The 9,859-nt window shown below is 36.1% G+C and overlaps 1 protein-coding gene across 1 annotated transcript; it reads left to right on the top strand.

Moving 5' to 3' along the window:
* Nucleotides 1-612: 612 nt before the first annotated feature.
* On the top strand, nt 613-4,714 carry LOC110683256 (dihydroceramide fatty acyl 2-hydroxylase FAH1-like). Its single transcript, XM_021859600.1, has 3 exons — nt 613-1,088; nt 3,945-4,091; nt 4,395-4,714. The coding sequence occupies exons 1-3, from the start codon at nt 918-920 to the stop codon at nt 4,512-4,514; spliced, it is 438 nt and encodes a 145-aa protein (XP_021715292.1). The 5' UTR covers nt 613-917; the 3' UTR covers nt 4,515-4,714.
* The last annotated feature ends 5,145 nt before the right edge of the window (nt 4,715-9,859 follow it).

Here is a 9,859-nt window from a genome sequence, read left to right as displayed (position 1 = left end):
TTATTTTTGGACCAATGACAAGCTGACACATGTCATGGTGACTTCTTATTAAAGGTTGTCGACTTTTGTTGACCGGTTGAGATTATTGTACCAAAATTGTCCAAAGTTGGGATTATTGTACCAAAATTGTCCAAAGTTGGGATTATTGTACCAAAATTAATGAAAGTTGGGATTATTTTTTCTAATTTTTCATTTAATTTATAGAAATTCCAAATGAGATGATAAAGAAATGAAGAAATTCAAACTTTATTCTTAATAGAAATTTTAATTAAGAAATGCGAACTTGTATTATATTACTTGCTTGAATTTAAAGTCAAAAGCTCTATTGTGTGACATTACAATTGTTTGTAGGTTGGTCACCTTGGCGAATCTTATGACGAATGGGTACACCAGCCTATTGTTAGTAACGAAGGCCCTCGTTTCTTCGAAAGTGATTTTTGGGAGGTATTCGTCTCTAATTTCTTAGATATATTATGTGTTCTTATTTTTCCTTTTAACTTCACCCTTGAATACATATTTAGGCAACAATTGATTAAGGTATGCCTCTATTCTATGAAAACCCTTAAATGCATTCAGTTTCCTGACATGTATTTCCTTTATACAGTTTCTAACCCTAACTGTGTGGTGGGCTATTCCAACTATCTGGCTTCCAGTTGTGTGTTGGTGCATCTCCATGTCTATACGGATGGGTCACACTCTTTCTGAGATTGGACTACTGGTGATTTTTGGTATTTTTGTGTGGACATTTATTGAATACACGTTACATCGTTTTCTCTTCCACATTAAAACAAAGAGCTATTGGTTAGTTATGTCTCGCCTATCCTTTTAACTTTTAACTTATATTTGATTTGATAAAAATGACGGAGTTGTACATCTCTTTGGTTGCTCTTTTATCTTCTCATGTGATTTAGTAATGTATGGTTGTACCAATGTATAGTCTTTATTCTTCTCAAAAAAAAAAAAAAAAGTATAATCTTTATAGGGGTAACACTATCCATTATCTTATTCATGGCTTTCATCATAAGCACCCTATGGATGGCTTGCGTCTTGTTTTCCCTCCTGCTGCAACAGCAATCCTATGTTTTCCGGTTAGTTGATTCTTAATTATGTTTTTGGAAAGATTATATTGACACTCAAATTGATTCTAGTTAATATTACTACTAATTATATAAGCAACCATTTTGAAACAATTTGTTGTAGCTTCTAAATACATGAAATTATTTTTGTTGTTTTAATGATGGATTGTTATTAACGCATTATTGCTGAGGCTTTATTCTCCTCACCTTATTCTATTTATTCTAAAAAAAGGCATATCAGATTGTACCAAACTAGTAGTTCTTCTTTTTTCAGTTTGCTTATTGTTGTATATTTTAAATTTTGCTTGTGTAAAAATGTTGTAAATAGAGATAAAAAAAAAAAAAAAAAAAAAAAAAGATTAGAAAATTCGAAAAATAATGCACAGGCTATTCGAAGTAGTTTAGCACCTGACTTAAGAATTCACCTTAAAGACAAAACCCTCAATGCAGTTATGCAGGCAAGTAAAACTTGATAGCAATGTTAGGTATTTGTTTGGGAGGACTCTTGTTCTATTTTTGATGATAATTCTTTGTTGCCTTAGTGTCCCTATTCACTTCAAGACTATGTTTATTAACATGGCTGTGATGTGGAGTGTAATTTCTATAAATCTCGTATCGCATGGACAAATCATTAATCATGAAATTAAATATCATTTCATTAATTATTTGGCTTTTTGTCTTCATCTGCTTCCAGATTTTGGGTAGAATATACATACTTGATATATCTCTGGAACTTAATATGATTTGTTCTACTGCAATGCCTTACAAAGTCTCGGGATATTTGGGTACTTTATTAGTTACCACTGTCCATAGCAGGGGCGGATACACGTGGGGCTCAAACGGGTTCATTGAACCCACAGTTTTTTTGGGAAAAATGGTTATAATCATTATTTGTGCGACATTATTCTAGATGTTGAAGTGCAGTACAATGGTAATTTTTATCTTGAACCAGTGTTGTAGATCAAGGGTTTGAATCCTACCCTTATCTTCTTTTTTTAATTTTTTTGAATCGATTATGGAAGAAACTTCCTATCTCCTTTTCCCCCCAAATTGAAACCCCAACCTCAACCTTCTCCCTCTTAACTCAACATCGCCCAACCTGCACGCACCCACCATCCATTTACCATTTTCTTGCGCACCATTCGTCCACTCCTCCAAGAAAATGAAATTCCGACCCTGTCAACACTGAGCGTTTGAGCACAGTACAATAACTAGGAGTTTTAATTAACTCCTTATTTTAAAATTTTAACTTATTATTAATATTTGATGATTGTTAATTGCCTAATTTGATAAATAATTGACATATTAAATACTTATAGTTAATTGCGGAGTTAGATTCTTACTTAACATATTTTATTTGATATATAAGTGGCAGTGTTTAATTCATTTGTATATATTAGCCGGGGTTTTTAATCTGTGTTTAATACTTTTGGGGTTAGAAGTCAGAATGTTAAATTATTTGGAGATAAAAGTTATTGAGTTGCAATTTTACATTTACTGTATAAAAAAACTACTAGAATGTTACTCATACAACAATAATTAGTAGTAAACATATGAATTGTGCTAGATTTAGTGATGATGTATTGACACAATTCCAATATATGAAAAATGCTTTTATATGTAGATTTTTTTTTTGTTTTTTATTTTTATTTTATTTTATCTAAATGCAATCTGAAATTTGAACTTATATATTAAATCTTTAATTAAAATATCTTCATTTTTTTCACAATTTCGAACCCACACTTCGAAAATCCTGAATACACCACTGGTCCATTGCAGAAAGCGTTAAATTTCATATTGCATTCACATCCTATTTTGATAGTGATAATTACTGTTGATACACAAATTAACACTGTGTTTGGATAAAAAAAAGGAGGAAGGAAAAGAAGGGGAAGGAAGAGGAGAAGAGGATGGGAGGGAAAGGGAGGGGAGAGAAGAATGTTGAATTTTCCTTCCAAATCTCTACATTGTTGAAGGGATCAATTTCCAACAATTTAATCCTTCTATTTCTCTCTCCTCCAATTTCCTTCCTTCCTCATTTGTTATCCAAATGAAAGATATTCCATCTTTCCATTTCCCTTCCCTTCCTTTCAATTTCCTTCAATCCAAACACACCATAAGGGAATAGGGTACCGTAGTTAGTGGGTCATATGTAAGAAAGTTTAGGAAAAAATTATTATCGGGGACGTTTGTGTAAGATTAGTGTTAGAAGTGGTGTTTGTAGAAAAAAGTTAAAAAAAATGTTGCTAGTAAGTTAGGTGGGGAATAATTCGCCATAAAATAGGTATAAAGTAAAAGTGTAACGAACAAAAAAGGAACTTATTATTTCGATGGAAAATGCAACCACTTTAAATAGAAGGGAAACAATTATATTTCTTTAATATAGAATAGTCTAGTCTAATCTTATAGAGACAAATTGTGATTGAGAAACAATTGTAGCGAGGCAATAGACTAGAAGCTAGGTGAAACATATTACCATCTTACATACTCTTTAAACCTAAATTAACAGGAGGTTAATCTGAAAGCAAGTGCAAAGAAATGATACCCTTGAAAAGAGCTATAATGGTACCAAGCTATAATTTATGAATCAAACAGATGGGGTCGAGGGAGGTAGAGGGGAATAATATGTAAATTAGTTTGACTGTATATATTTCACCGTATAGAACTGAAAAATATTTTCAGCATAGGATAATTTGAAATGTAACTCATTAGTTGAAATGAATTAAACCTCATGCTTAATGGTTTATTATAACAACTTTTCTACCCTTTTTCTCTCTCTGATGACCATTTTATAACAACGTAGATTTGATTGGTATACAGATTTTGGACTAGTGCTAGTTTTGTCTCTGATTTTCGTTTCTTTTCCAGTTTTGGAATTTGGTCAGGATCTTTGCAACACCATCCACTACCCCCGCCATTTTTGGAGGTAGCTTATTCGGATATGTAATGTATGATATCACTCACTACTATCTACATCACGGGAAGCCATCTAATGACGTATCAAAACATCTAAAGGTATGCTTACAGCTTACTTTTATCCTTATACTTGAACACTGGATTATTTTTATTTTATTTATTTATTTATTTATTTTTTTGAAGAACACTGGATTATATGGCAAAGTCAATTTATATCAAAATTCATTTTATGGGTCACTTGTCATATTAGAAATATTTCAAAGGTTCTCGAGAAAGTTGGGATCATGTTTATGTCCTAACTACGTGTGATGGACTAAACTTCTCTAAAACTTATATTCTGTTGTGAGATTGTTCTTGGATTGAGTCTATTACAATGTGTAATGATTTCGTTCCCGTTTTCAGAGATACCACTTGAATCATCACTTCTGCATTCAAGACAAGGGCTTTGGCGTAACGTCGTCAATGTGGGATAAAGTGTTTGGAACACTACCGCCTCAAAAAACCACTCAGGATTGTAAATAAAAAAATATGATCACTCGTACCATTGTTCTTCCATCTTCTTCACCCTGATCTAGTTTGTCTAGGGAAAAAGTTTTATAAAGTTTTTGTAGCTCATGTTTGTATAAACAACTGAGACCGATATATTATCATTGCTTATTTATGGAACGGAAAAAAAAAATATTAATAAAAAATTATCTTCTTTTACGCTACGTATTTCTCAAATATTTTGGTGGTAGAATCTCCTAGATGGGGCCAGGTTTGTTGGGATGCTAAATGACTGTATTTAAGAGAAAGCGTAAATGAAATCAGCGAGTAATTTTTATTATTTCCTCCGTTACAGATTATGTGTAACGATTTGACATAACGAAGAGAGGAAATATGTCTAATCGTTGTACATGACCTGTAACAGAGGTAGTATTAAAATGTCTTATGATTTTGATTGGAGAAAGTTTTCGTTTATGTGAGGAGGGTAGCCCACGTTGGGGATCGCATTTCCTCTATGCTCTTAATCCTTTAAAAGCCTAACACTTTACACCTTTTAGAGTGTGTTAAGATTTGAATTCCTGACTAATTGGGAAACCTTAAATGAGAATTGAATCCGTCATTACTTTTTTGTTATACGAAACCAATAGAGAGTCGAAATTGAGTTTTAGGGAAACTCATAAATCTTGTTCATACCTTTCTCCTAGGTAGTGTTCAATGGATAATAAGCATGAATCATAAGTTTCCACATGCCCAAATTGGTCTACTAAACCATAAATTAGTTCGGGAGCGAGGGTACTAGAAAAACATTCTCTTTGAGAATCACAATCCTAGACCTGCTACTACGACCTCTACTACTAGCTCTTCCATTTTCACAATTTCATTACCAAGTAATATGCAACACGATTCCTAAAAACTAAGTTGATTTTACTTACAAAAATTAATCACAAAAAATCTACATTGCAATAATTGTCGCAATTCTTTTTAACCAAATTCGTTAAAGACACAAATTAAAAAATAAATGATATTCGCCTTAACTTAGGTGATAAAACAATAATTTAATTATTACAATTCTAGTCTTTAATTAACAAAAGAATACTATGTGAATTAATTAACTAGAGTTTATTTAAAGTGATCAAACAACACTAATTAATTAATTAAAGTTATTTTAAACAAAAAGAAAAAAGGTAATTGATCTAATGGTCTGTTCTCATTGACTGAAGTCAGCTGAACTGAACTGAATTGAACTGAGCTAAACTGAACTGAACTAAACTGAACTGAACTGAAATGAATATTTTATAAGAGAAGGAAATTAGAAGCTGAACTGAACTGAATTTCAACGTATGAGAACAGACCCTAAGTGCTCAGGAAACTAACCATTCTCCTTTATCTCTATTTTAGATGCTTATGGACCTTCCTTCTTTTTCGTACCTACAAGGATTCAATGGAATAAATTAGGGTTGGAGAGTATTTGGGAAGATAGGAGAAAATTAGTATGATAGTAAGAGGGTTTGAGAAATTAGTTTTTTCAGAACTTTAGGGTTTAAAATTTGAATTTTCTATTTTTTAAGTCTAAGCGAATACCCCTATTAATAAGCGTAGGAATCGAGGTTTAGGGTTTTAGATCCACGGGTTCAAGGGGCGCGTGCAACTTTTAAAGTCGCGCTAGAGTGTCGTGTGCAACGTTAAGACTTGCGTCCGGCTGGCACGCGCAACTTTGAAAGTATTGCACGGCGCGATTTGCCTTAAATAAAAAAAATGTGTAGTTATAACTTCCATAACTTTTGATTACAAAGTAAGATTAAGGTAAATAAGATAGCATTGGAAACCTATGAATGTTTACTTTCCAATGTCGTTAAAATTAGTTTAAAATATGTTAAGAATCAAAATATATGGTCATTTTAGTGAAAGAGTGTCGGTTTAGTATTTTAATGATAACTTCTTCATTTTAACTCAGAATCGAGCTTATACAATACAGTTGAAAAGCTCTTTGAAAGGTATATCCAACTACATAGTCCTTCAATGGATATTATGTTCTTAACTGTCCTACTTACTCGGTTTTCCACAATGTAAGTTCAATTTAATCCAATCATTGCATTTAACACGTTTGGGTCCGTCATTAATCAAGATTGAACATGTATGAGAACGTTTTAGTTCCAATTAATAATATAATTTGGTTTCAAATATGGGTATTAAGTTACTTTATAATGCATTTCGGAGTCTAAAAACACTTCAACTTTGATTTAGCATGAAGAACGGATTTTTGTAACATTATTAAACTTCTCGTCGAGACAGGAGGCCAAAAGTAAGTGTCTACACCTTGCTTATTTTTAGGTATTTAGTCACTACTAAATTAATTTTTTTTTAATTTTACTTTCCTCTCTTTCAAGTTATTTGTCACAAAATTAATTTTTTGAATTAGTCACACCAGGCCAAAAATCCGTTGTCAACCTTTACTTTCTCCTTTTCTCTCCTCACCCTTTTCCCTTTTCTATTTAATTGCAACCCATCACCCAAACCCAATAGATACATTGAAGGAATTATAAACAGTGACTATTTCATTAAGCAACCTTTGGTTATATACAAGATTCAACAGCATCAAGTTAGGAACTAACTAGCTACAATGAAGGGCTAAGACTGAGGCTAAATATACACCTAACATATATAACAAATATACAAATCAGAATATCTCACAATATATTCTAATACACCCCGTTAGTCAAAGCGGGAGGAGGACGAACGCTTAGACTATCTCGAAAATCTTCAAATAATACTCGTGGTAGTCCCTTAGTAAAGATGTCCGCGATTTGGTGCCTAGATGGAACATGGAGGACTCGAACATCACCCCTAGCTACCTTCTGACGAACAAAAAGAATGTCCATCTCAATATGCTTGGTACGTTGATGTATTACTAGATTACCCAAAAGGTAAATAGCACTCACATTATCACAATATACCAAAGTTGCCTTTTTAATTGGACGATGTCGCTCCAATAATAAATTACGAAGCCAACATGACTCTGAAACCACATTGGCTACACCCCTTTACTCCGCCTCAGCACTAGACTTGGAAAGAGTAGGTTGGCATTTTGATGACCAAGCTATCACGTTATCACACAAAAATACATAATATCTGGACATGGAACACCTCGTATCAGGACAACCACCCCAATCAGCATCGGTATGGGATACAAGTGTAGAAGTAGATGATGTAGCGAATGATCTGTTTAAGATCAGTCATATGAGTATCCTTCGGATCATGCATGTGTGTACCTGTTTTGGGTGTTTTTGTCCCTCAGGAGAGTTACTCACAAAGATTGGTCCGGCTGAGCTGTACCTGCAAAACCAACGGAGACTCCGGGTGGTGGAGCTCCGCCTCCGAAGATCATGTTTGTAACTTGAAAGAGAATAAAGAGTACGGAAATTTAGGTGGGGATCTGCTTGGATTACAAGCTCAAGTGTTTCTCTGATGAGTGAGAAAGTAGGTGTAATAAATGATTGAATGTGTCCCTAAAATGGGGAAATATCTCCCTATTTATTTATAGGGTCCTTGGTAGGAGTGCCCTTACCTAGGTCACTTGACCTAGATTTTAGTGGGCTGCGCCGAATTACGGTGCTTCTTGGGATTTGGGCCCTTGTAGGTCGTCATTTTAGAAACTATCTGAAGGGGACACGTGTCAGGAGGCTATTGGGCCACTTGGGCCAGCTTGAACTTGACACGTGGCCTTCTCTCATTAGTCCACATGTCTAGGGTATTTTAACCCTAAACATTTTCCCCTCACAGGGGTCACGTGAATGCCACGTGATGCCTGTGACACATGTCCACCTATCAAAGGTGAACAGTAACAACGACTAGTAAAATTTGAAATTCAAACGGGGATGCCCCCGTTTTCACCTTCTATAAATAGAAGTTTACCCCCCCTTCCCTTCTCTCACTTCAATTTCATTTGACTTTCTAGAGAGAGAAAGAGAGATTTTTAGAGAGAGATTCTCTGCTTCCGTCTGCATCAAATTTTTCGGATTTCCGTGTGCTAACCTTGAAACACCCAGTCACCGTCTGTAGCAGTTTTCAGATTTCCCAGAGTCAAACGCAAGGTAACCACCTGTACCATTTTTAGCTTTTCTTTTCCAACTTGTATTCATTCTTTTTTCCGTCTATATACATAGTCTTAGAAAGAAGATGAGTTCTCAATCCACACACTCGGCACTGCCTAGGACACTCAGCCGGTCTCCCGGAACGGTTGAGTCTAGAATAGGGGGTGCCTTTTTTGGACTGTTGGAACTGCTGTGCTCATCTCCGAATTCCTCCCTCTCTATGTCTGTGCAAGACACAATGACCAGAGTCAAACAGACGGCCAGAAAGTCTAAGAGTCAACGCACTATGGAAGTGCCTGCCGACGAAGTTGTTCCGGATGGGGAACATGAGGATTTGGAAGGGAGCAACAATTCTGATGAAGAGGCTCCCTCTTCTTCTGGGAGCTCGAGCATACGCGAGGTAGACAGTGAAGAGGCCGCTTCCTCTAACGGATCTGGGGAAGGATCCGGCGGTACTGAGGTCGCTGAAAGATCGGGAGCCGAGGCTTCTGGCTCCGATCCAGATAATTTCGCGGCTGACTATCAGCAGCCGGCGAAAGTTGCTGACAACCCAGACCCTAAGAAAATTAGGATGCTTCCGGGTGACATATCCCCGCTAAAGAGTGGCTTTAGGGCTTTTAAGGATAAGCACCCCTTTGGAAAGGGGTGGGATATTATCGTTCCTCCTAGGGACGCAGTGAGCCTGGGACGATAAAATAGAGAATGCAAATAACTATTTTGTCTTCTACGAGGCATTAATAGAAGCTGGCCTCTAGTTCCCCCTCTACACTAGGATTAGGAAAATCTTAAAGGGGTATGACCTGGGGGTCTGGCAGCTCACCCCAAAACTCGTGGGTGAACATTTTGAGCTATATTGCCGCCTGCGAGCTCCAGAATCTTGCTCCCATCTTCTCTGCCTTTGCTCATATGCATTACTTGAGCAAGGCCCCAGGCGGTTATGGGGCATGGTACACTCTTTCCACCTTGCCCCAATACTTGATGAGTTTGGACAAGGGATCCAAGTGGTCCGGGTGGAAGGATAAGTTCTACTTAATCTCTTCACCAACCCAGAGACACAACCGGACACTGCACCAGTACAATCAAGAACTGGTTCTTCTTGGCAGGAAATGCCCTTTCCCGACGCTCTCTACTAGGGCCCGAGAGCAAATAATGGAGCCAGGTTTCTTTGAAACCACTACTGAGCCCTTGGGGGATGGGACTCACATCATTGTTCCAAAAAATTGGATCCCCCACCCGGACGACTTCAAAGATGAATGCTTTCTGTCCTCCTGTGGGTTAAGCCCCATGTTT

Source organism: Chenopodium quinoa, unplaced genomic scaffold (genome assembly GCF_001683475.1).
Source record: "Chenopodium quinoa cultivar QQ74 unplaced genomic scaffold, ASM168347v1, whole genome shotgun sequence".
Lineage (NCBI taxonomy): Eukaryota > Viridiplantae > Streptophyta > Magnoliopsida > Caryophyllales > Amaranthaceae > Chenopodium > Chenopodium quinoa.
This window is presented reverse-complemented; position numbering and strand designations above follow the sequence as displayed.